The following is a 27,275-nucleotide window of genomic DNA, read 5'->3' on the forward strand; positions in this document are numbered from 1 at the left end:
TTGGTAAAGTACGTAGTTTTGCGCACTTTTTGGTGTTCAGCGACTCTGTCGAAGTGCATTGCACATCTTACACATGCGCTGCAATTTCGTGTGCTACAGCAGTCGGGAATTTTTGCGTTCCAGACCATCTTTGAGATTGGGAACACGGGCAAGAACACAGCCTTTGCAGTCATGAAGAGCAAGAGGCTGAAGCACGACAACCTCATCAGCCGCTTGTCCTCTGTGAGGACCAATCCAAAGCCGGATGAAGACAAGCCGACGACAGCCAAGGGTAGCGAAGCCGACAGTTCTGCCGTTATGGCAGGAGAGGATGAAATTGAGGTGAGATCTTCAGAAAACAGCATTGTGCTCTCCATCGCCAAGCTTGTACCAGTGGTTGTTCGAGCTTGGCTTTGGCATTGAGTGCAGGATCAAGTTCGGTGCTACGAAGGCCGTGTTGCATGCATATTCATCTTTGCCTGAAGTAACCAGGCTGCTTGGTTTGCTTCTCATATGTGTAGTGGATCACTTATGCCACCTCTCGAGCTCTAGATCTCTGTTTGTTTGTTTGTTTGTTTGCTTGGTTTTATGACACATAGGCAACTAAGGCCATCATGCGCCAAGCTTACTAGATCTCTGTGAGGTACGGAAAGCCCTAGCCCTCATCGTTAAAGACCTTTTCATCCTTAGAGAAGCCATAACGGCACCACTGTATGAGTGAAATGCAAACTATGTTGGCTGGTTACTTTGGGCAGAGACAGCACATACTTGAGATGTTGCTAACTTAAGTTATCGCCTTAAAGAGCGAGTATAGCAGAATTTTGTTAGCTTTTTCACTTTACCCTGGGGAGAAAGGTCACGGGGCCACCGCGAGGACTCAGTGGTTGTGGCTCTCGGCTGCTGACCCGATAGACGCAGGTTCGATCTCGGCCGTGGCAGACAAATTTCGATGGAGGCGAAATTCTAGAGGCCCGTGTACTGTGCGATGTCAGTGCACGTGAAAGAACCCCAGGTGGTCGAAATTTCCGGAGCCCCTCACTACGGCGTCCCTCATAGCCTGAGTTGCTTTGGGACGTTAAACCCCATAAACCAAAACAAACCAAAGAAAGATCATGATAGCTAGGCAACCACCAAAGTGAATGAAGGCCATCAACCTGCCAATCAAGGCTTGAAAAATATTGGAAGGTAGTTCTGATCCCTACTGTGGCATCACAGTTATCAAAAAGTGCTTGGAAAGAGCTATTTCTTCATTATAACTACACTATGGAGTAAACAACCGCTTCGACACTAGGCATGAAATTGCCCAATTCCTCTATCTATATTGGAAATCACTGGGAGAAGGATTTGGCATGACTGATGATGTTGATGCCAGACTTTATGATCAGGCAGGGTTGTAATGAAACCTTTCTTTAGTGAGCAGGGGCATAACAAATTGTTAGTTGATTGAAAGTTTCTCCAAGCTTTTATAAGGTTACATGAGTTTTAAGGTTGCTTGATTAAATACCATATATAAACGCGTGTAAGGGCCGCACTTTCTTTTCCAGATTCGGGAGCCAATTTTCGGGGTGCGGCCCATACACGCGATTTAGAAAAAAAAATTTTTTTTTTTAAGCAAAAACACAGCAATCAGGGAATGAACGGCATTTATTCTACGTTCAGTCGTCACTCGCGGAGTATTTCGACTCTGAGCTGGTGTTGTGCTCTGGTGCACGCTCATCCCAAAGAAGCCGCGCAGCATGTCCGCTGTCAACGCGTAGCCGTTGTTCCGCATTTCCATCACATAGCAGAGCAGTTCGGGAAACTCACACGGCTCGCCTCGGAAAGTGCGCTTTTTGCAGCTTGTGTTTCTCAATGCACCCTTTTGATTGCACGGTCATCGGACGCACTTCTCGGCCACGTCGAATTCCCAGTCCGCCGCATGCTTGCCGCGTTCGAGAGCTAACTCCCAGCCGTGTAGCTGATAAGGTGCTTGCCCATCGTGCTAAAACTGCATTACTCGGCGGCAGCACGCGAAAGCCACAACAGCTACGGCGAACGCGCTAATACGCCATAAAAGGCTGGAGCTGGCAATACTGATGCCGATTAGATAGCGGGAAGACGGGGGGGGGGGGGGGATTGACGATGATGATGGCTGCGGCCTCGGGCGCCATCCATGGACGGTTTTTGGAAGCTCTTGTGCGCGTGCTTGGCCTCTGCGATCAAGCACTCCGCGATTGAGCGCTCCGTTGTGCGCAGCCGGAGCCGATCGCGGAGGCCATGGCGTGTGCATTTAGAAGGCTATTCCCGCCTGGGTCATAGAAAGTTCGGGTGCGGCCCTTACACGGATTTATTTTTTTTTAAACATTTCCTTCGGGAAAACGGGGTGCGGCCCATACACGGGTGCGGCCCTTACAGGCGTTTTTACGGTAACCTCCTTATGCGAATGATCAATTTAATTCCTCAGTTCCAGAATGCACATTACAGAGCACACAGTAGGCAGCTGTCCACAGCATGCACTTGTTACCCATTCTTGCAAGAGTGTGCATTCAGTGCGCCAAGATTTTTTTTTGGTAGCTTTCAATGCACCGCTTTTGTTTATTGGGATTTTTTGCGCCTTCGTTTCACAGTGCTGCTCAGAAAAAAAAAAAAAAAAATTTTCACTGCAATGCCGAGCCACACTCTGCTGCCTCTTTTTTTTATTTTGTCAGAAAACTTTTTCAACGGTGATCAGCAACAGTACGAAGGTGAACAGCAGGAAACGAGGCAAGGCCGACCCTGGTCCTGTCAAGAGCAAGAAGTCGAAGCCAAACTCCTTCAAGGACGAGGAGTTCTACATCCCCCATTTCTCCTCTGACTTCCACACAGAGAAAGGGTGAGTCTTTCGCTCCCTTGATAAGGCGAGAGCCTTTAATGCCTCATCGTTGTGGACAGAAGGCTGTCAGCAGAGGTGTCCCGCTTTTGGGTTGGTCGAAATGGTTATGACGTCAGAGTGCGCGGATTCGCAGTAATGAGGTCACCCACAGATGCCTGACGCTCCCTTTTTGGAGCAGACGACAACTAATAAAATAGTTGTCGTCCGCTCCGACAGGGGGCGTAAGGCGTCTGTGGGTGACGACTTTACATACCTCTGTGAACAGAGCCATGGATACAACCGAACTCATCAAAGCAGAGAGAGAGTCATGCTAAAGAAGCAGTCAAAGTGTGTAGTCAAATAAAGCACTAGAACAGCACAAACAGTCACGCAGCCAATGCCAAACAGTGCACACTTTGGAGAGCCTTTGGACAGCACTTTGGAGAGCCAAAGTGCCCCCTGAATTTTTTTCCCTGCCGGCGGGTTTGCCTCTGGCTTAGGGAACAGCAGGAGATGCTGCTGGCTAGTCCGATGTAACTGACATTATATTTCATTTCATTCATTTCATTTAACCCAAAGGCCCTGGTCAGGGCAATACATAGGGGGAGAAGGACAGGATTAAAAATGTGCAAGGATGACTTATTACAATGAAACACATTTTGCAGCAATTTAAACAGGTTGTAAGAAATACTACATTGTGCATAAAAATTAAGTACAGCAAACTGCTATACTAGCAAAATATGATGACAGACACTGCATCGATTTCGTGAAACCATTCGAAAGTTACTGAAGTATAAAACAAATGATAACAAATATCAGTTAGTTGTAATCAAAGAACAGACAACAGCAGTTTCGTTAACACTTCAATCACACAATACGAATTAACAATGCATTTACAGCAAAGCACTTTCTAGGGCAATAATGAAAGAGGTGTGGTCAGTAATACCGTATTTACTCGCATAGTAGGCGCACTTTTTTTCCAGAAAATCCGGCTCAAAGTCCGGGGTGCGCCTATTACGCGGGGTAAAATTTCCGGAAATTTTTCGACTCGCAAAATTGAACACACCGCGTAAACGCACTCGTGTACGGGCCGCACCCCGTTTTCGCGAAGAAAATGTTAAAAAAAAAAAAGGTCTGGGTAAGGGCCGCACCGAAACTTTCGGAATGCACGCGCCGAGGCCTCCGCGATCGGCTCCGGCTGCGCGCAACGGGCGCTTGATCGCGGAGGCCACACACGCGCACAGGAGCTTCCAGACGCCGCCCAAGGCCAAGCTCGTCATCATCATCATCGTTTTCCTCCGCCGCGAGCTTTCGCTATCTATATCGCCATCAGCATCTCCAGCTCGTTTTTTTTGTTGTTGTTGTTGCTGTCAAGTGCCGGGATTTGCGGTAGCGCGATAGTTATCGTGGTTTATGGCTTTGCCGCGGAGCGTTGATGTTTTAGCTCGACGGGCAAGCACCTTAACAGCTACACGGCTGGGAGTTTGCTCTCGAACGCGGCAAGCGTGAGGCAGGTCGGAAAATACGACGTGGCCGACCAAGAAGTGCGGCAGTTGCGACTGCGGCGTCCCTAAATTTTCGTACGCGACTCCAAGCGCCGAGGTTTTCGCGGGCCTAAGTCTGGAACGTTTCCGGCTGGAGATGAAGCTTTCCAAACAGACGTTTAAAGTGAGCATCCCTGAAAACTGTGTGCGGCTGTTCTACGCGATGTCATTGTACGTGCTGTGGGTCCGCAGCAGCTGCGACGGCAGCAGCACTAGTAGGGACTACTAGTCAGTTCAGCAAAAACTTTGTTAAAATAAAGATTGGGAAGCGGGGGGTGGCGAGGCGTCGGCTTGCAATCGTGTAAATACAGTATTGATCACAGTGCCAAGTTCGGGGTGCGCCTATTATGCGCGGAAATAAAAAAAATCTGATTTTTCGCGCCCTAACTAGGGGTGCGCCTATTATGCGAGTGCGCCTATTACGCGAGTAAATACGGTACTCGCGATAGATGCCTTGCTTGCAGATGTGTAAAATGAGCAGTGTTTATGTAAATAATAGTGGCATCTTTTGCTGGGAATTCTTTTCTGGATGCACATTCTGCTCGGATCCTCTCTTGTGATGGCAAAAAGGGGCAGCTTTTCCCCAGTCACGGCAAGTGGGTCATACCATTGCGTGCAGGATTTGAATTGGTGACCAAGAGTTTTCGTCTCTGCGTTGACTGCTGACACCAATTGAAAATGTGCCATGCAGATTGTGTTTACCAGTATTTTTGGCGGTGATCAATCAGAAGTTCGTTGTGGTGTTCTTAGTGGGAGCAGGAAAATGCTATTAACTTTAACTTGCCAGTTTCAGACGTGATTATTTGAACTGACTCATTGGTGCCGTCTACGTAGAGTGCATTAGAAAGGATTCCTTCAATTTGAGGTACCTACACATAATTCAGAGAAATTGTCGGTCCCTCTCAAGTCTCAAATATACTATTGAGAGCCAGCCATATTTAGATGCCAGTCTGTCGAGGACAAGTCGCTGCGTTCATCTGAAAGTCTCTTTCAGGGATGGGTCTTATGTTGCTAGTTATATGGGGTTTTATGGCGCATAAGCAACTATGGCTATCATGCGCCAAACACAAGTCTTATGTTGCATCGGTGTGTTATGCTCACACACTTGAGTTGGTCTTTGTCTTGACCACGTGTGGAGGGGTCCTGTCATGCCTATAGGCATTATAGAAGTGGACTGTCCTGAATTCAATGCTACGCTGTGATTGACAAAAAAAGCACTGTGCTGTGCTTTTTTCGTGAACAGTGCAGCATGCTTTCTTACTGTGATCGGAGGCAACTCACCAAGTGTCAGGCTTTCTCCGGGACATTGGACCAAGTCAGAGCTAATGTGCGGACACTGCCATTGTGTCACCCCACGCATGTGTGCAGGCTGGAGCTGGAGAAGACCTTTGAGCAGCAGGCGTCCCAGGCAGTGCTGGATCTGACGGGGGATGAGGACAAGCTCCTCCGGAAGCAGAAGAGCGCCCTCAAGTGGTCAGTGTGCTGTTCTATATGTGCGTTAGCTCTTATAATGGCCATTGCCCGCATTTAACCGTTTCTCTTGTTTGCTTGTTTGTTTTCTCTCTCTCCATCTGTCTGTTTGTTTTAAGCCTACTTTGCACGGCAGGCTGCCCACTTGGTTCCCAATGGGCACTGAAAATCCCCTGGACATCCTGTGGACGTTTAGGACATCTGTGGGACGTCCATGGGAGTTTCAGTGCCCATCGGGTTGTGCGCAACCTGCCCACCAGGTTTTGAGCAGCACACTCCCCACCATGGCAGGTGAATTAATGAGTGGTCACGAGAGGTTGCTCGGGGAGAGCAATCTGAGTCTCATAAGCACCACCTAAGCGAGCTATAGAAAGGAAAATGATTGGTGTAACGTTAAAGGATCAGAAACAGGCACAGTGGGTGAGGGAGCAAACGCGGGCTAATGACATCCTGGTCCAAATCAAGAGGAAGAAATGGGCTTGGGCAGGGCCTGTAATGCGAAGGCAGGATAACCGCTGGTCCTTAAGGGCAACGGAGCGGATTCCAAGAGAAAGCAAACGTAGCAGGGGACGGCAGATAGTTAGGTGGGCGGTGATATTAAGAAGTTTGCGGGGATACGGTGGGCGCAACTGGCGAAGGACAGGGTTAATTGGAGAGACATGGGAGAGGCCTTTGCCCTGCAGTGGACGTAGTCAGGCTCACGATGATGATGATGGTAGCACCTGCCACCACTCGGCAGTGGCACATCGCTTAAACCCCTGCATCACTGCACCAGGAGCGGTATGACAACTCCCACAAATCTGTGAATGTAAAGTAGAGAATGACCAATTCCGCAGTGGAAATCGAAGTGCTAGCGAGCCTACATTTAGCCTAGCTACGCAGATCATCATTTTTTTTTCTTGCAGTTGCGCTGTGATGTGCTTTAAGGCTGAGATACCATCTTCAACGACCAGTTTAATTTTTTTTAGTCTTGCACCAGTGGCATTAGTGAAGTAGTGGTGAAGGAAAACAAAAGGTTGGGCACACTAGTCGCTTGATTTGTGCTGGATCTGGCAGTTCTGCTCTGTGCGTAGAAAGTGTGTGTCATTGTTTTAGCTTCAACAGAACTTCTCTGCTGCCTCCAGTCAGGGCCAGGGCCTCAAGCTTTCAACCTGTGGCACTGCAGCAGTATGCACTTGCCAGCTGACAAGGCCTAACGCTATATTAGTTTCCGCTGAACAGAAGATGCAGATTAATGCATGTTTCTTCACATTTTGTGGCCTGTTTCAGGGACCGCAAGAAGAAGCGCTTTGTGCGTGACGAGGACCCCAAGAAGAAGAAGATCCGAACGGAGAGCGGTGCCTGGATCCCAGCGTCGTACAAGTCGGACGTGTATCCTTTGGTGCCCATTCGCCACCTGTACCATGCAGCTTTGAGGGGGTGCACTGCAGTTGCTCAGAAGGCCTTTGAACTCGTATCAAGGTTGCCATGCATTTCTGTCCACTCAATATAGTACAGTCAAACCTCTTTATAGCGAACAGGTAAAAAATCATAAAATAGTATAGCTGAAATTCGTATTATCAAATTTTTGCCAAAAACTTGCGCAGGAGAAGTGCAATTTAAGTAGTGAAATAACAGCTACTAGAAGAGACCTTTTCCAATGTTGTAGCGCTGTTTCGAAGCTGCTAGCGGCGATTGTGGAGGTCGCAAAAAAAAACATGCCAGACTGCGGTTAGCATGGCTTCCCCACACAGCACTGCTAGCACGCGGTGGCGATAGGTCAGACGTCATTAGGGTGGCTTGCCTGCATTACAGTGGTGCCGCGAGGAAAAATGAGACGCCAGAACAGCTGTTGTCAATTTCAACACCCCTATGACACTTGACATGAGCTTAGGCTGGCTACAACCAGCCATCATGATGGTTCTGGGGCACTATCAACAGTTGCAAGAGGTGCAAAAGGGTCGCCTGGCTGCCAACTGTTCACGCTGCTATTTCTTCCGCGGTGCTTTTGCCCCTGGTAGTACTGCGTGACAGTTCCTTGGGAAGGTAAATGTATTGCGCGCTGGAATAATCGGAGCCTGAAAAAATCGGTCGGCTCCTTGCCACCGTAATTGCAACAGAGAAAAAGAGAAAGCTGTTGTCAATTGCAAGGTACACGTTGGGTGCGAAATGTGGAGAAGAAAAGCCCTGACCCAGTGCACCCAGCTACAAGCAGTGGAGGAAGAAGGCCCAGATGGACGCCCGTGAGCAGGAAAGCGAAGGCGACGACGATGATAAGGAGGGAGGCGGTGGTGGTGGCCTCGGGAAGCAGAAGATGTCAGCCTGTGGTGAGTGCTCCCTGTGTCATCCCACAGCTGTGGAGGCAGGGAAGATTGCTGTGCTGGACCAATTTTACTTGTAGCTTTAGATATGCTTATGCTCGCAGACAGCCAATTCACGTGGTGCTTAACCTTTTCAGGTGCTTTGTACACAATTGTGTAAGCGGCAAACTTACAGCTTTCTCTGAGAAACTGGAGCACTTAACAGTGATTTCATTATTTCAGTCTAATTGAGAACCCTTCTTCTTGCAAATAAGTTGCTTTTTAAGGCGGAAGCCTTTAATGCCTCATCATTGTAAGCAGGAGCTGTCGACAGAAATGTCACGCTTTTCAATTGGTCGAAACGGTCGTGACGTCACAGTGCGCGAATTTCAAACGGGGCCAATTGTACTTTGGCTACTAACCATGCAACCAATTAAAGGAATCGTATAGTGATGCTCCAAGTAAGTTTGACTGAGTTTAGTTAATTGCTTACTTAACCAATTAGTCCAATTAACCTTTTTAGTCAGACCAGATAAATAAATAAAACCGAGTAAGAAATTGGCCAAGCTTGGGAATCGAACCCCGGTCTCCGGAGCGCGAGTAGCTGCGTCTAGTGAATATGGTGTCTTTGTTCACTCCCATCTTTCTCTCTTCCTGTTACAGCGAGGTTTAGGCAACACCACCTAGACTGGTTTAGGTGTCCACTGAGATATGAGAGACAGATACATTTCCTTTCCTCAAAAACCAATTTACCGATGAGCAAGGACAGATTACTCCAAATGGTTGTGATGTCACCACACCTGAATTTTGACGGGTGTCCACCGAAATATGTGAGACAGTTACTGCGCAACTTGCTTTCCTCAAATACAATTTTCGACTAGTGTCAACACCACCTAGACGAAGTTGTCTCTACTGAGATATGCGAGACAGTTACTGCGTAATTTCCTTTCCTCAAATACAATTTTCATTTTCTTCACTATGGTCCCTCTTTCCTCTTTCACTCACACTTCCTCCCTTCCTGTACTGTGCGGCTCAGGTGTCCACTGAGAGGACAGAGAATTACTGCTCCATTTCCTTTCCTTAAAAAGCGTTGTGTTCAAAGGGCAACACATCCATCGCGACTCCCTGGCAGCGCTACAACACGCTGTCGCGTTCCACTCCTAAAGGTGAATCTTACGCGTCATTAATTGGCAGTTAATTAATGCACCAACAAAATGTGCAGTGAACAATCGCGTAGCAGAATGCAGCACTCAGGCTTTCGCCTTTCACCACTTTAGCTGCTAAAGTTCCTCGTAATTTTTTTGGTACCATGTAGCGAATGCAGTAAATAATATTTCACATAAGAGTGAGCTGGGTAGCACTTTGCCCGCCGTTTTTGTGCAGACAGATTTTGCCGCGAGTGAAAACATCGATGATTTTTGCTCAGTTTCGAGCGTAATGTGAATCTTCAAAACACAAAGAGATTCCATGATCCCTAGGGGGCTTACCTGAGACGTGAGAACATTTCGATGGTACTATTTCTAACAAATCTGACACTTTGTACGGAATTCTCTACATCGTTGTAAAAATTTACCTGCTGGTCTTTGACGTTCGAAAACTAACAAATTCCCTTTCTTGAGGCCGGAATATACATACTACTTAGGTGAAAATATAATTGATGTCAGTCAGAACAAAAAATGGCGCCTGAAAGGGTTATCAACATGAAATGACACAGGTTTGAATGGCAGACATGAATGACAGCTTTTTTGGCTTGGCTGCTGAGATTTTTATGGGACTTGGAGCGTTGCGTCACATCTTTTGTGAGTGAGGATGTGAGGCCGCTTGTTGGTACTTGGACGTACAGCCTTTCCCAAAAGTGACCGGGTGATGGCGTTTTGTCCTCAGCTGTCTAGCAGAGCACTTTTGGCACCGCTTAGGTTCTGAATCTGTGTAAGGTAAGGAGAACCCTCGTCCTCACCCTTCTAGGCCTTGGTCTCTAGGAGTGCCACAAAGGCTCTGCTGTATGGCTGGGAAGAATATACAATTGCCTGGTATAGGGCCGGCATAATACAGCAGTTCTGAAACAATATCATTCTGTTTTTATAGCGTACCCACTGGCTGAAGCAGTGCCGCACTTTGTGTCGGCTCATTGTTATTAGTTCGAACCTAGCACTGGCCAGTCCCCGGCATGGGCAGGAAGTGGGTAATCTGCTTCAGAGTTGTTATAAATACCGTAGAAAATCTCAGTGATGCGAACAAAGTTGATATGAATTTTTGGATGGTATGAATTCTTAAAGTTCCCTGGCTGGAGTGCATTGTGTACAATGGGCAAAATTTCAGGTGTTCCAAGCACTCTCCCTCGCCAGTACGAATGATACAGATGTTCAAGCTGTGACCCCTTTCTCAACTGCACCAAGTGTTGCGTGCACATTACCAATGTGGCAATTGCCAGTTGATTGGTGCGCACTGTGAGGGGTGAGCAGTGGCACACGGCTGTAAATAGTAAATTCTGTCAGCCATAAGCAGATCCGGGTGTATGTATATTTCCCTTGCATCCACGTGTGGATTTTGTTTGTTTTCGACACTGAGTTTCGGGTGGTACGAATATTTTCACAACCTGATGTTATTTGTATCGCCAAGATTCTACCGCATTATGCAGACCCGGATAGCTTTGTTTTGTCAGCATACAGAGAAGCAGCACATTGAGTATTAGTGCTGTCTTGGGAGACACAGAGCAGTCTCTCACATCTATACAGATATGCATGAAGCAATGACTGTGCTTCCAGAGCCAGATTCTTTGCAAACTAGCTGCTAGTAATGAAAACTGGACAAACTGTGTGTCCCTCTGGAAAGCAAAAGTGTAAATCTGCCTGAGCTCTCCACTAAATGGCATCAGCAGCGTCAGAATATACCGCATTCTCATTTATACACAGGCGACGGAATTGTGTTTCATACACTTTCAGCCTCATCACCATCATTTAACTGACACAGATCATGTAACTATTTGCAACAGGGAGCAATGGACTTTAGGACTATTGGTGCAGCCCTGCCCGGTGCATACCACAAGCGGAAACCATTTGGGCAGCCTGTGAGAGTATCTCGTGCATTGCATAGCTGATAGGTGTAGTAACAAACTCCCCGCAACATTTAGTTGATGGGCAAATGGATTTGAACATGGTTTTTGTGGGAATTTGTAGCTGTGTGGCATGCATGCTGTACATTCATAAGCTTCAGAATTGGCTGCAAAATCGAGTGTACAGCTGCTACATGCGAGTGGGTGAGAAACTGCACTTAGTGTCGTCCACTGGCCAGCAGTGGACCCCAGAGGACTGGTGCCTGTTCTGTAGTTTCAGTGCATTTTTATTTTGTTCCCTGCCTCCTGACTAAAGGAGTGCGAATTACAGTTATTCCAATTATTCTTGCAGAGTTAGTTGTGTGAGATCGCCACATTCACTCTTGGGCCTCTGGGAGTTTAGCTTTTTTGCTGCATGGCTATTCGAGTACAGCAGAATCTCAATCATACAAATTTCACGGGGTCACGAAAAGTGTTTGTATCATCCGGAATTCGTATGCATTACTTGCGCAAATCTGTTTCTGGATGACAGGGTTTACTTACCGCCGCGCCAGCACTCATTGTTTGCGGGGCTCACTGTGCTACTGGCATCGCGACGTCGCGATTTATTGGCAGCAAGTGTTTGGTGCATAAAGGTGCGGTTGCGGCTCGCCCTTTCGTATCATCCATAGTGGTGTAACATCCGAATTTCTCGCCATTGCACACAATGCACTCCAGCCAGGGCATTTTATAAATTTGTGTCATCCCCAAATTCGTATCGACCGGGATCACATCATCAAGATTCTACTGTCCTTGAGTAGAATAGGTCGGGCTTGTTGGCATAAATATTCAGACATGGAGAAGTTGCGTGAAAAGAACACGCACCGTACAAGACACGGTACAAGAGCAACACTGATGTATTGTGTCTTCGTTCTTTGTCCGGGGTGAGTTCAGCGCATTGTTATCAGTGGTGCCTCTTCGAAGGATTGCTCACAGCCAATTGTTAACAGTCAATTCTCGACATAAGCCATAGTATTACCGTGCCGGCACTTAAGACTGCATCAGTGACACTCAGCGGTGCCATACAAGTGTGAGGTAGTGTTTCTGGATAAGATGCTGTAAGATACTGCCTTGAGTGCAGCCTTGCCTGCTGCAGACCGCAGGTGGGAATCATTCAGTCAGACAGCTCATGTAGCGCATCTCACGTATCGCATCAGTGTGGAATAGCAAGGGCTAAGCATTAACTGCATAACCCACGTTCTATTTTCTATCTTTTTCCCTCAGATGTGCTGGCAAATTTTCAGTAAAATCAGTTGTCAGGGTTGCGCTTGTCCCGTATCCTGTCATGTGTCTTCTTTTCGCGTAACTTTACGATGCCTGAACAATTCAAGTTCATTAACGCTACCATGAGGTGCCACGTTAAAGCAAATGACCTGATCACTGCAGAACACATAACTGAACATAGGCGCATCTAAGTTATTTTGGGCAAATTCTTGGTGAAATATGATAAGTATTCGTTGTGCCCTGTACATGAATGTGCTGTAATAGCACACAACGAAAACATGCGTCTACCTTCATCTTTACAATGTTCTCCCAGTTAAAAAAAAAAGAGAGAGAGAGATGGGCGAGAGCAACAAGTGTGATACAGCACTCAGTGAGCACAGGACATCGATCACTGAAGGCCCTACATGTCTTAACTCCCTTGCTTCACTCCTTTCATGGTGGTGTTAATTTGACGATCAACTGCAGTCGTCATTTAGCTGCACAAATATAAAAACAGCTCATTTGTTTGTGAACTAGTAAGGTTTTAATTAAGTCAGCTATTCTGCAAATAAGTGGAGACCACTTACAACGTTACCGCTTATGGTGCGGGACTGGATATAACGCAGTTTTTGTCGGCCACCGATCTGCCTCTAATAGAATTCAGTGTAAAGTCATACCGCTTATTATGCAGCTGCGTGAAGCAAAATACCGGTTATAGTGCGGTTTTGAAATCTGCTTGGTGACAGCGCAAAACAGCAAATATGCTTCCCTGCGCGGCACAGCACATTGCACCACATTTTAAGGGTGCGACACAAATGCAAGCTCCGTGCGCACACTAACTATGCTTTCCCCTCCGTCGTTTTTGCGCTTTCCTCCTTTCCATGCATCTGGGCGACACCATGCAACCAGGTTTTCTTGCCATGACCCCCTTTCCTTCACTCGCGCTCACTTCGCTGCACTGTTTTCGTAAAAGAGTAAGCGGAAACGCTCATTGTGGTTGTGTCTTCGTTCTTTGTCTGTGGTAAGTTAAGCGTGTTGTCATTAGTGGTGCCTCTTCGATTGCGCAGAGTTGGTCCATAACCAATTCAAACCTGTCAACAACCGGCCTTTGCACCTGCGTTAGTTCGGGGCCCGGGTGGCATGACTGCGGAGGCTATCTGACTGCCTTCGCGGAACTGGGCATGCACAGTTCCGTGGCGGCAGTCAGGACAGTTGCTGCAGTCACGTTACGTGTGGTATGAAAGAACTAATATAAGCATGCGGCAGTCTTCGTGCGTTACTTTTTGTTCAGTGAATAAATAGTTTTTGAAACGGAAGGTACCCATGGAGTGTGTATTTTGACCTGAAAAGGATTATGTTTTGGTTATTGTACAGTATCACTTGTGGTGCGGATTTTCGTGGCCCCCGCAACCTACGTTATAAGCGGTTTACACTGCACCACCAACAGCAGCTTTGCACAGGATTCAAGTTTCTATGTCATAGTTATGCACATATGTAAATTGTACGTGGCACAAATTCATTTCTGAACTTGTTCTTAAAGTGCTACAACGTAGCCCTATGGTGCGCATGCACCTATGCTTGGTGCTTGGTCATCACCATGACATTGCTTTGTGGTACCAGGATAATTAAAACCACGCACTAGTATAGCGGCAACAAGGCACCCCTCGGAAGCACCCACCAAGGACAGTTCAGGCTGTTCACAGTCAAGGCGTGTGAGCAATTTAATAACACAACACCGCTCGCTCCCAGCAAGGTAACCTTGCTGGCTATAGTTCTTGCAATCAAACAAAACTTAATCACGCACAAAAACACCAAGGCCGCCAGTGCCACTGTCTCCGTTCGCGTTCAAGTTCGCTGTGGTCAGTTTGAAGGCACGAGCAGCCCACAACAGCTGCGGAGCAGTGGCGGGGAGCACAACGGGACGGGCGATATACATGGAAGGCAGGGGCCCTCGTCGGGCTGCAACATGATGGGCGAGGAACACCACGGCCCCTAGGTGGCCTTCGCGGAGGGTTTCTTGGGGGGCGGCATGAGCGCGAAACCGGGCCACGGGACGGCACCGCGCGCCACGAGCGGCCCGGCTCCCCTCGGGTGCTCCCCCCTGGTGCACAGTGGTGGCGACAGCGGGGGCGACGGGGTCTGCTGGTGGAAGCCCGGGGGGCCACCGAGCAGCTGGTTCTTGGGCATCAGCGTGTTCCACTTGAGCGTCAGCCTGCGTGCGCACTAGCGGCTGAGAGTGGCCACGAGGGCCTTGGCATACATGGTACACTTAAGGATCGTGGGTTGGCCTTTTGCTGTAGCGCGGAAAACACCGAAACAGATCTCGAGAGTACATTGATAGCCGCTAGAATTAGCGTCTGCAACAGCCTACACTGCCGTGATCGAGCCAGCCTGCCATCGGCAATGGTACTGACCATGGGCTTAATGCTGGGGGTCAATCGAAGGGGCAGGTAGAGTTAAAACAGAGGGGAGAATGCAAAAACAGGAGAGTGCATAAATCACTGTACTTCAGAGAGCTTGGGCTAAAAATTTGTTTGAATTGAGTGGAGTTCAAACTAAACGGAACCGGTGCGCGCAGGGTTGCATGGGGGATGGTGCATTGCGTTGTGCCTGGTGATCGCATGGGAGACAAGTGAGCACGTGCTGGGCCTTTTCTGGCATATGCTGCTCAGCACTGAGGACAAGTGCTAGGATCTGTACTAGCCTACAGTTTCTTTGTGGCCGCCAAAATAAGCCAGCCCACCTCCGTGACAGGTACACAAGGAATGGGGATCACAGCAACAAACGCCGTGACGAACGGTTTGGACGAGTAAGAAACCGACTGGCATAGTGTTTATATTTTTAAGTTAAAACTATTGTAATCCATTATGTGCGCCCACCTGATTCTATTGGAAATGCTAACAGTTTATTGACTAGCTCCAACACAGCATTCACAATGGTGCCAGGGCAACGATCCTTTAGTGGCAGCATGGTCTGTAAGGTGCTCTTTATAATGCTAAGCCATTTCTTACGACAGACAGAGTGGTGATTCAGGGCCTCTGTCACACTTGGAATTGCGGAAATTGCATGTGTGTGTGCCAGTCTCCTAACTGTGATGGTTAAAAGTGTAACTGAAACAGTGAAGACGCGTGTGATCTATGGGCAGGCGGAGGATATGCCAGGCAACTGTCATTAGCCTTTACAGGTTTTAATTTAAAAAACAATGAGAGATACAGCAGTGCGCCCTATGCATATGGATTAAGCAGCAAAGCGGACGTTATGTGTGTTCTTAAAAAATGGTCGTCGAAAGGTAGTAAGTGCAGTAGTTACTAGCCCTGACCGCATTTTGCTACAGTTATATTAAATATTTACTATAGTACAATAAAACTTAAAAAGCAGCATTTGCTAACTCTGGACCGCGGTCCGTGACGTCCTGTATTACTCCGCTGGCCAGTTGCAACAGTAAACTGAATCAGCTTTTTAATGTTTGACTATATCAAACGAACCACCTACCAGAATTTTACAGCTCATAATTTTTTTCTTGTGATAAGCTTCTTGTTTAGGTAACAAGAAATGTCTAAGCAGCAGACTATACTTTTTCGTCATGGAGGAATTCTGTGCGCGGAGGCTGATTGTGGGCGGAGCTTCACTGCAGACTTGTTGTATCTGACTATACCCTCTTTGAGGTAGTTTGTACCATATAGTTAGTAAAAGTTGGCCGTTACTACTTCTTCACTACCTGTGGTCGCTAATTAGTACCTGGTTAGTAACCGTTCCTTGAATCTTAAAATAAAGTCGTAGAAGATAATTGACACAGACTGGCTGAATAAAATGGTTTTGTAACTAAATATTTCTGCATCGTCGTGCGGTTAGGTAGGCTAACCTGTTTCTAAAATCACAACTTCGTAATTAAGGCTGGTATCTTAGCTCAACGGGCAAGAGCCGCTAGCCCATAACTGAGAGCCAGTTTTACGGAGTATGTAAGACTGAGAAAGATTTACCCATGCAATTCGCATGCGTGTGTCGCACTTGTGTGACATGTGTCCTTTTCATGTGTTCTCAAACTTTGTATGTGCCTTTGTTTTTGTGTTAACTGATAAATTTTTGGTTTAGGGCGCAACATAAAATTGCAAAATTCAAGGCCACCTTCCTGTCCTGTTTTGTATAAAGCAAGGCATTCTCAGAAACTCAGAGCTTGAGCTGGTACACTCTTAATATTTACCATATCACACACAACAAGCATAACACCACTATTTGTTGGGGGGTGGCAATTTGCCATTTAGTAACGGTGCTGAAAATTGCCAGTGTAGCAGGCTTTCAGTGCTCTTGCGCAGACAAGGAGATAGTGCACTCAACAACAACCTGTGTCCAGAGTTCCTTAATCATTTCAATTCTGAAACTCCCCGTGGACTTTATACTCTGAAATGAGAGACTCATATTGGTTCAGAGCTTGAAGTGTACTCACTGTCGTGTCACTCGCGGCAGTCGCAAGAAATGCATGGAGCTTGCTAGAAAGTTTCATAGCGCCATCACCTAGGGCTGCTGTTTGACGTAGGAGATGGCGCCCATGTCTATCTTGCAGAAATTGTCTGCATATATGCGTGCATTTCAATGCGTTTCATATCTGGTTGAGTTAGTGATTACAGTGCAAACTTGTTACATGTACTATATTGTTTGTTTGTAAATGGCAGCTAACTAGTGCACATGTGCTCATCTCGCGTCTTGGAATGGGGTGGTTCTTTTGTGTGTAGGGAAGTAGCAGTGTATTTCTTTGCATGTAGAGCGCACCGCTGAGCACCTGCTTGTTCTGTGCGTGCAGACCGTCTGGGCAAGCGTCACAGCGGCCCGGCCCGCCAGAAGGCACCCAAGAAGCACTTCCGCCGCGAGCTCAAGACCAAGGAGGAGATCCTCAAGGCGAGGAAGAAGAAGGCCCGGCTCAACTACCACGTCAAGAAGAAGCACATGGAGAGGGCCGCCAAGAAGCGCAAGGGCTGAAGGGGGGCGAAGGTTGGGTGTATAAAAGAGACTCTTGTTATAGCAAACTCAACGGTTTCCTTGTGTGGCCCCCTTGATAATTTTTTATCAGCAGAACGAACTGGAGTGACAGATTCTGTCACTCAAAACAGGATCTGCGCATACTACATAAGTAGACAGCGTGCTTGCTTGTTCGTATCTGTGACTGATATGGCCGGTGTACCACATGCCATGAGCTTTGCCTTAACGACCGCCTTAAAAAAAAACTGCTACTTTTTGATCATCTCCATCTTAATCCGACGCAGCAAACGAGACTAGGATGAAGCAAGACGATACAACTACTCGAAGGCGCAAACAACTTCAGCACAAAGTCAGGCCAGTGCCCTACCCACACCAAGTAACGCTTGGCACGACCTTTGCTGATGTTTTTTTTAATTCCAGCACCCGCGTATCACGAGGAAAGTTTGATGGGTGCTGCGAAAATTAGCGGCGGCTATCCTGCTGGTCCTAGACATGATTGACACTGGGCCAATCCTGAGAACGATACGCGGTCATTTTTTCACGTGTTTATACTTGACAGGACACAAGTTTAGGGAGCATAGGCACTATATTTTCAGATTCTTTCTTGCTTGTAGCGGTGCACAAGGCCTAAGAATGACAAGACGGGAGAGCATATATGGGCTACTGTGCTGGAAAAGGTAATTTATCACAGCACTGCTTCGCAGCGGCAACTGTATATGGCACGTTCGGTGACATTCTGTTGACGGTGACGTCTTCCCCATCACATTTCCTTTCACGCTTGACACCTGCCTCATAAGGCTGGATGAGCGCCCACACATGACGCACGCCTTTAACTGCTGGTTCGTGAACCCCGCTACTCTAACGCTCTCAGCCATTGGCGTAAATCCCGTGGGGTACGGGGGGTCCTGACCCCGCTTTCGCTTAGGTTGAGGGGGACGGCATGCAAGCATCCCCCAGACTCGTCCCGGGACTACTTGGTCAGCATGTAATGATACCAGCAGCACGCGCAACATAGGGAAGCCGTGGGAGCAAGGGGGCCTCTTCCCTGCCACAGAATGGCTCAGCAGAATCAGATGTTCAAAAAACAGTGCTGTCATAGTTGCAATCTGCCGACAATCAAAGGATATGCCATGACTACGAGTGATTGTATTTAATGTGACTTCAAGCCTGTGCTTTTCTGGCAGTGAGTCGATCTGTGATTGAGACAGAGACCTTAAAGGGTAACACTTGCTGTTGGGCTAGTTAACAACTTTTATTCCAGAAGAAACGGGGACAGCATATTTTGATGAGGCGCTCGTCAGCGCGATCAAGGAGCTGGCTAGTGCCGGTGCTCATTGTAGTAATCGGTGATGTTTTTGAATGTAAGGGCCAGACTGTCTGATTGAGAGTAGGCTTCCAAGGAGAGGGAGGTAGCCCGGGGAGAGAGTGCGGGGCGGCCCGATCGGCCTGTTCATTTCCCTGGAGCCCCTGGTGACCGGGGGCCCAAATCAGGTTACGTGGAGTTGGAGCTTCGTATCGGCAGCTAGGTTGCAGTATGCGCCGGGCAAACGGGGGAGCCCATCCCAGCTCGTAGTTCCGACAGGCCCCTCGCGAGTCGGTGATGTTGTTAATAAGGTGGACTGATGAGCTAGCTGGTTGGTAACTTGGTAAATTGGTTTTTGAGGAAAGGAAATGGCGCAGTATCTGTCTCACATATCTCGGCGGAAAGGGAAGGGAGGATGGTAGAAGTGAACGAAGGAGAAGAAGAGGTGCCGTTGTGGAGGTCTGCGGAGTAATTTCGACCACCTGGGGATCTTTAGCGTGCACTGAGATCGCACAGTACACGGGCGCCCCTTGCGTTTCGCCTCCATCGAAACGCGGCCACCGCGGTCGGGTTCGAACCCGGGTACTCCGGCTCGGTAGACGGAGCTAGTTGGTTCATGATCGTATAATTGAGCAGCAGGAAGTGAACAAGGACGTTGAAGAATGTAAAAGCTTGCCGTAGCTGTCACCAGTACAGGTGTCGTCTTTCAAGGCATGGAAGTCTTTGATCATCACGCACTTTGGAGGAGTGCGCCCGGAGGCGCTCTTCCATCTGCGCGCTTACCGCAATCTTAAACGACGCCTCTATTTCGTTCTAACCGAGCTACACCGCCACGGTTGTTCGCTGTAGCTCAGACAAGGTAGATGTACTATGGTAGCGTAGGCTGCATAGAAGCCCATACGTTCAAAACATGGCGGCTTGTGGTGCGCAGCCAGCGCCGTCTTCGAAATGCGTGGACAACTAAAAAGTGACGTCATAATTAAAACAAAAACGCGACGTCAAAATCACGTGTTTTAGTGACGTCATATTTGTGACGTCAGCATCACGTGCTGCTTGGCGGGAAAAATAAACTGCTGAACGCCGCGACGCTTCAGCGCGACACCCGACACGAGAACGAAGAAACAAGACACGACGAGTGCCGACCACCAACGCTATTTTTAGGTAGTCAGTTCTCGTTGTGCCTTTTTCCTTCGTCCTCGCCTCAGGTGTCGCGCTGAAGCGATGAAATATGACGCCGCCAGACAGGTTATCGCTCGCATATCGTGCAACCGCACACCTTTTTTGCGTACGGGGCCCCCATGGCCACAGACGACGCCCTTTTGGGGCAAAAGCGACAGAACCGCACCCAACCGAACGAAACTACACAGAAGCGCTGGCAAAAGGGAAAAGCGGAAACTGTACACGAACGATGCACACCGGGAACTCGAGCAACAAGCAACGAGGAAAAAGTAGGGCTAGCAGAATCAAGTTTCAAACAAAAACAAGCAGAATGGTCAAAAGATCTGACCAGGGTATTACATCAGAGCACCGTCAACCTTGGCATCGTCCCGCTGCTCTGAGCGAACGCTGTCATAAAATTTTTACAAAGCAAGCGCTATACTTTCTAACAAAATGCACACAACTAAAACATTTTAAAACGGAATCACTGCAATTGTTTTTGAATGCTTTTGAAACACAAAATATGTCCTAATTATTTTCCTCTTCTAGTCGTGTTTGTCCACTCATTTCATTTTGGCGCTTTAGTTCCACCACTAATTTGATGTCGCTAGCACTTGGTTCTGGACCGCATTCAAGCCCCGGCTTCGCGACCTATTTCAATTGACCTTGGCTCAGACGCAGTCCCATGCGTATTTTGACGGTAGCGCCGCCCTCGTTCATAATAATCGAACGTTCGTTATAACTGCGGCCGTTATACGTGTGCTATATTATGCGGCACTATGAGTGAAGACAAAAAATAATGGTCGATTTGCGTAGTTAGGCCAACTACGAATTGGGTGCGCTAGCAGTTCGGTTATCGCTTCGGTTTCGGGTGTTCAGATCCTGTGTTACCGGATGGCAGTTCATCGGAGAGCGATAATGGCTTAATGTCCATAATGCGGAATTGTTCATTCTCTCCATTCATAGATCCCAGGAAGTCTTCCTACCACTCGCAGTGGTGCAGCGGCCAAGCGATTGTCCACTGCCTTTCTTTGGCAGGTGCTGCTATCGGTGGGACTTGGCTGCTTGGGTGGAGTGGCGACCCAGGTTGCTCTTCCCGAGTAGCCTATCACGATTAAATGAGCTGCCTGACACGGTGGGCAGGTTGCTCACCATGGAGGAAAAAAAACTAGGAGAGAGTGCGCTCAGCCTCTGCAGGCCATCCTCCTCTGACGCCGCTGCCGAGGGCCCTTTTGCGCACTGACTCTTTGGAAATAGGCCCTCCGCAGTTACCAGACTGCCGACCAGCGGTGCTCTTTAGTGAACGCCCGTGCTCTGATGTAGCGCAGAAGCGCAGCGCCTGTGTTGCAGCTTTGGCGGAATGCGTACCGAGCTCGAGGTTGTCTGAAGGCTCCACGTCTCAACACTTCTGTTGATTACACTTTCGAGGTTTTGGGTGCACTGTAGAAAACTGCAGGTAAACATTTCATCAAAGGGTGCGGGCGACCTCGTCACTGTTCAACTGTGGTTCATAAAGAGAATTGAGAGGAATTCCTTTCGTCATTATACACACATACGGAGCGTTTATTTCAGCGCATGCTATAAGCGGAGAACTCGAGAGTAGGCGAAGAAAACGAGCCTCTAAAAAAGGGTGCAGTGGCTTCCAGAGCGCTCACGACGGACGGACGTGTTTAACGCTCCGGCGCGCTGCGCAAGATTCTATTTCTCGGGCAGGCGGACTTCGGCCCGCCCATGGGCCCGCCGTTCTCCGCTATTCTCGAGGCACAAGTCGCGCCGAATGCGCTCGCGCACATACGCGGTTCCGACGTGAAATGCAGCAGTGAAGTATTTCTCTCCCTCGCTGTCGAGAGAGAGAGTGCCGGCGGCTTTACGTCTGCTCCTGCGCGGGGTCTCCCGGCCACTGCGCGCAATCACTTACAAAAAGAAGTAAACTGTATGTACAGTCTTTGTCAAAAGTTTAGAGCCCAGAGGGTTTGCTTCTAAGCTTTGTAGTGGGACCCCTGAAGCATTCGTGGTAGCCCTACCCATTGGAAGAGGCAGGACCAGAAATCATCTTACCTTCAGGAAATTTGGAGCGCTGGAGATGCATTACGAACCACACAGTGTGGCGCAGAAGCAAACCCCCTGGGCTCAAACTTTTGACAAAGGCTGTACTACATAGTCGCGCGCACGTAGCGTTCTGTCTCGGAAAAATCGCGCGCGCGGCACACTGCACCAGCGGCCGTGGTGGAGCGCCCAGCCGCGTATACCGTCCGAAGTAGCATCCACGGAGCGTTCGTGTCACGCGTGCACTACATGGCGAAGAGCAAGCGGGAAGTCTGCCTACTCGATGAACGCACAGAGGCTCACCATTGTTCTGTCACGGATGCGCGCACTGCCGCGCGGCCACAGGAGCGCTTCGAGACTGTCCGGGATGATTCCCAGCGCCCTGTAGGCCGCGAGCATCTCGCGACGCGGCACTGCAGAAGCGGCACAGCGAAGGAGCATGTGCTCCAATGTCTCCACTGCGCCGCAGTCAGCGCACGCGTCGCTCGGGAATGGTGGCCGCTGCGGCGAGCGAGCAGTTCGTGCTCACCACGGAACCGTCAGTGAACACAAGCAGATGGTCGCGCAGTTGCTCGTAGAGCGAGAGAACGAAACCGAAATCCGGCTAAGAGCTACCGCTGCCTTGTCACGTGAGGGCCTATTTCCCATGATGTTTTCCACTATATTTTTTATGACTAGGCTTCAAGATTGTGACGTCGTACTCCCTCCTAGTTTTTTTCTTCCTCCATGTTGCTCACCACCACGGGTGGCAGGTGAGCAGCATGCCGTGTAACCTGCTTCAGACAAACGGTTAAATGCAGATAGATTGGCCACCATAAGTGCTAGCGCACTAAAAAAAATGTGTCAGAAGTGGGATTCGAACCCACGCCCACATATGTGGACCAGAAGCCTCGTTTAGCCCACATCCCGCAAGCAGGGAGTTTAACCTTGAGTCTGGCGCCTTAGACCGCTCGGCCATCCTGACACTGCCGCCACACTCGATTTTACAAATATATAAATTGGATGCACGAAGAATCAAGAAAAATGTGTGTCAGAAGTGGGATTCGAACCCACGCCCACATTTGTGGACCAGAAGCCTCGTTTAGCCCACATCCCGCAGGCAAGGAGTTCAACCTTGAGTCTGGCGCCTTAGACCGCTCGGCCATCCTGACTTTTTTTTTCTTTATTGCCGGTAAACAATACATGCAGAGGAATAAAAATCGCTAGCCAAACTTTGGCTGAGGCGACGGATTAAAACATTTTCATGTCGATCAATTTGTCCATAACTGCCACCCAGTCCGGTGGCTGAGGTTGACTGCGAAGAACATCTCTCAGAGAGGCTACACTTTCTACAAAGTTTTCTCTGACTGGTCGTACATTTTTTTATTTACAAATACTGCTATCCCATGAGTTGGGACATTGCAGGAGTGGTACAGAGGATGGAAAACAGATAAAACAGTAGGAAAGTGCATAATTATAAGTGTGAATCAGAGATTCTACATAAACAAAAATGTGATATTAATAAGAAAATACATGATTAGGCAATTCTTGCACAAAGCGGTCAACAGACATCTGACGTAATGTAATATCCAGATTATTCCATAGCTCGACTGTCGAAGGAAAAAAATGAATATTTGAAACAGTCCAAAAACGGCATAAACGGCACAATGTTAAGCGGGTTGGTAAGGCGAGTGACACGTGCTGAAGAACTGGCGAAAGAAAAGAAAAGCGGGGCGTCTACATAAATGCATTTGTTGATCTTGTGAAGAGTGATAAGGCGATCACATATGCGTCTGTGTTGAAGTGTGTCAAGTGATAAGGTGCGGGCATGAGCTGTGGGAGAGAACTGGCGGTTATAACGTTTATACATAAATCTTATTGCTTTTTTCTGCACATTTTCTAGTTTAGTGATGTCTTTAGCGAAGTGCGGTGACCAGACTGCCGAGGCGTATTCAAGCACAGGCCTTACCAGAGATTTGTACGCCGTCAACTTAGTTTTTAGTCGAATCCTTTAAGGTACGTTTTAAAAATCCCGAGTTTCTTCAGTGCCTTGGAGCAAGTTAAATCGACGTGTTTTGACCAATTTAAGTTAGAACAAAAGGTTACTCCTAGGTACTTAAACTCGTTTACGTGCGTTAGTTGATGAGTGCTGTTAGTGTACGAAAAGCGCAAAGGATTCTTCTTGTTAGTGAATGTCATCGACACAGCTTTGCTGAAATTTATCTTCATCTGCCATGTGTTGCTCCAAGCACAGAATGAAGAAAACACAGTATCTAAAGTTAGCTGGTCGAATGCATTATTTATGTTTGAATACAGAACGCAGTCATCTGCATATAAACGGATTTTAACAGGTGTGTTAGCAGTTATCTGGACGACGTCATTAATGTAGATGAGAAATAGAAGTGGCCCTAGAACTGATCCCTGCGGGACGCCAGATGTTACAGAGACAGACGCTGATTGAGAGTGATTGAAGGTGACAAACTGGGATCTTAACCGTAAATAGTCCTTAATCCAGCCTAGTAGTGGAACGCCTTGAGTTCCCTTGAGAAAAGCGCCAAGTTTAGTAATGAGTTTACTATGAGAAACCAAATCGAATGCTTTGGAGTGTCTGCGTGCCTAGCCGCCATCCTCGTTTTACAGATGCTGTGGAGGCCCAGTAGCATAAACATGTCATATGACACTTCATCGTTTACTATAGGCAGAAACCGGATGCCGTAAGGAGTAACAGGTAGTTCTTTTTTCAAAGTTCTTTGCAAGATGTCCCAGTGGAAAACCGGGTCCCAGCAGTCGATAAACACATGCTCGATGGTCTCGGGTTTTTTGCACAGTGTGCAGTCGACGTTCCATGGTACGAAAATGCCTTTATCGTTTAGCCATGTTTTCACCGGAAGGGTACCAGAGTGTAGTTTAAAGAAAAATGATTTGACGTTCGGTCTTACAGGCATCTTCTTAACTCGATTCAGCACATCTTTGCCTGGGCCTCCGCAGTAAAAGGATTGGTATAAGGCTACAGGTATAAAGATATCTAGCAAATCCTTGTACAATTTTTTCTTGGGTACAGAAGTCAGATACTCTGTCGAAAAATGAGAGCTCAAAATGTGAAACGCAGCCACAACTTCACGTAAAATCCCAGTTACAGCACGATTCGTGGCTGAAAAACTGTACACAACAAATTCCAGTAACACACTGCCTAAGCACACCTGCAACATTGTGCGCAACAGAGGATCGGTTTGATCACGTAGAAACAAATGTCTTGATACAACTTGTTTCAAAAACAAATTGGAAAGTCCAAGGCCACCCCTTTTGACAGGAAGGAACAGATTAGCTCGACTAGTTCGCTCCCAATTCGAGCTCCAAATAAAAACAGCAAACACTCTATTCAGCTTCTGTACGTTTGCTCGGGTGATGAGCAAGAACTGCAACAAATACCAAATTCTGGCTATTAAAAATACATTGCGCACACTTGCACGCGCGAAAACAGAAAGGTCACGTCCTTTCCATCCATCCGAGGGCCATCCTGACACTGTCGGCGCAACCGATTTTACGTATACATAAATTGGGTGCACGAAGAATCAAGAAAAATATGTTGGCTGGACGGGACGAGCTGAGGGGAACATGTTTCCACACGAGGTCGCCCGCCGGCCAAGAGCGGAGCGTTATGCGTGAACGTCCGCTCGCATTCCCGGTCCCAGGGAGAAGAGAGCCCGTCTTCCCCCGCGCGCGAGCGGTAAAACCGTGGCGCTGGTGTCGCTGCGACGCGAGCGCCCTCCCCTGTTATTTAAAGTAACCCAACTGAGAAGAGTGCGTTGCGGGGGAGCTAACCACAGTTGGGGTGCATTGCGGGAAAGCGGACCATGGGGAGGCGGCTTGTGAAATCTTTTTGCGCTAGCATTTGAAACGGTCACATAATTGCCGACTAAAGCGGCATCGGCGTGCAGGGTTCTCTGCAATGCACCTTGACAGGCAGAGGCCACAGTGATGACGTCACATGCGGCGGCGTTAAGTTTCCTGTGAAGAACCGATTGTCTCTAGGAAGAAAACGAATGCCGTCGAACGTGAAGCTCATGAAGCACTGTTTGGTGGTATCGGATGACACATGGCAGCGTGTAGACAAAGGCAGCGGACATCGGAAATTTCCACAGCAGTGAGGTCATCACGAGTTTCCCCACACTTCAACACAGTGAGGAGGAGCCTGAACGTCGTAGCAGTTTTAATATGTGATTACGTCACCATTTTAAATGCTAGCATAAAACTGCTTTGGATGCTTTACCTGGAGGCTTCATAGATTTGAATTCTTGAGTAACCTCGAATTCTCAAGAAACCATTTCGCCTTCCCGTCAAGCAATTTCTGTGCTGGCTTGTAAATGTGGATACCTAACTCAGAAAGCTGGAAAATTTTTTTCCATCTTTCATCTGCCTTTAATTATCATTTTGTTTTTATGTGCAGCCTGTGCAAAGTGTTGCAAGTGGTGTGAATTAAGTAGTTCCTAGAGCCAGCTACTTAGCTGTAATTCTGCTCTGTGAAAAGAATAGAATTGCGCCATCAGCCACTCAGCAGCACGGGCTGACGTTTTCTCCCTTCGCAAGCAGCAGCATATTAATTATATCTTCCGCTCGACGGAAGATGCACATTTAGGCGCGTTTTCGTCTTCACATTTTGTGGCCTGTTTCAGGGACCGCAAGAAGAAGCGCTTTGTGCGTGACGAGGACCCCAAGAAGAAGAAGATCCGAACGGAGAGCGGTGCCTGGATCCCAGCGTCGTACAAGTCGGACGTGTATCCTCTGTTGCCCATTCGCCACCTGTACCATGCAGCTCTGAGGGGGTGCACTGCAGTTGCTCAGAACGCCTTTGAACTCTATCTAGGTTCCCATGCATCTCTGTCCACTCAATATAGTATAGTCGAACCTCTTTATAGCGAATGGGTAAAAAATTGTATAATATATAGCCAAAATTCGTGATTTTAGAAATTTTGCCAAAAACTTGCACAGGAGAAGTGCAGGCAATTTCCTCACTGGCGTCCCAGAACCCTCCTCGCAGCGCCGCCTCTCCTCCTCCGCTCTTTTCTTCCTTCTCCTCTTTTTTTCTTTCACGGCTGTTGCGCTCTTCGGTCTATTCCTCCGGCGAGTCTGCCTCCGCGCACCGCCGCCGCGAATCTGCGCGTCTTCTGGACTTGGTCAGCGCGCCTCTCAATGTGCTGACGCATGAACACGTAGGTGGTGGTGGAAACGTTTATTGCCAATGATGTAAATCGTAGGGGGCGCCTGGTTTGCCGCAAAAGTTTGCATGATTACGAGCATTGGTCTGGGTATCGGGCATGCAGCAGTATTGGGTATTGAGCAGTCCGGGTTTGTAGTTGTCGCCAATGTGCAGCCTGCGCTACGGTGAGGGACGGAGCGGGGGGTGCGTATTCCCTTCTTT

General features: G+C 48.1%; 1 protein-coding gene and 2 non-coding genes across 3 annotated transcripts in view; 1 reads left to right on the forward strand and 2 right to left on the reverse strand.

Moving 5' to 3' along the window:
* Positions 1 to 17,539, forward strand: part of LOC149370389 (ATP-dependent RNA helicase DDX54) — a 49,156-nt gene extending 31,617 nt beyond the window's left edge. The window contains exons 13-18 of the mRNA XM_089561402.1: positions 124 to 321; positions 2,667 to 2,830; positions 5,722 to 5,826; positions 7,093 to 7,194; positions 8,008 to 8,129; positions 17,195 to 17,539. Of these exons, the coding sequence (XP_089417528.1) occupies positions 124 to 321; positions 2,667 to 2,830; positions 5,722 to 5,826; positions 7,093 to 7,194; positions 8,008 to 8,129; positions 17,195 to 17,370 (867 nt within the window). The 3' untranslated portion in view covers positions 17,371 to 17,539. The remainder of the gene's footprint in view (positions 1 to 123; positions 322 to 2,666; positions 2,831 to 5,721; positions 5,827 to 7,092; positions 7,195 to 8,007; positions 8,130 to 17,194) is intronic.
* A 5,179-nt stretch (positions 17,540 to 22,718) lies between these two features.
* Positions 22,719 to 22,841, reverse strand: TRNAL-CAA (transfer RNA leucine (anticodon CAA)). Its single transcript has 2 exons — positions 22,804 to 22,841; positions 22,719 to 22,764 (listed from the first exon to the last, which is right to left on the reverse strand). It is a non-coding gene; the product is annotated as a tRNA-Leu (tRNA).
* A 64-nt stretch (positions 22,842 to 22,905) lies between these two features.
* Positions 22,906 to 23,028, reverse strand: TRNAL-CAA (transfer RNA leucine (anticodon CAA)). The gene is made up of 2 exons: positions 22,991 to 23,028; positions 22,906 to 22,951 (listed from the first exon to the last, which is right to left on the reverse strand). It is a non-coding gene; the product is annotated as a tRNA-Leu (tRNA).
* Positions 23,029 to 27,275: the final 4,247 nt, after the last annotated feature.

Source organism: Amblyomma mixtum, chromosome 1, assembly GCF_055824585.1.
Source record: "Amblyomma mixtum isolate Tamu chromosome 1, ASM5582458v1, whole genome shotgun sequence".
Lineage (NCBI taxonomy): Eukaryota > Metazoa > Arthropoda > Arachnida > Ixodida > Ixodidae > Amblyomma > Amblyomma mixtum.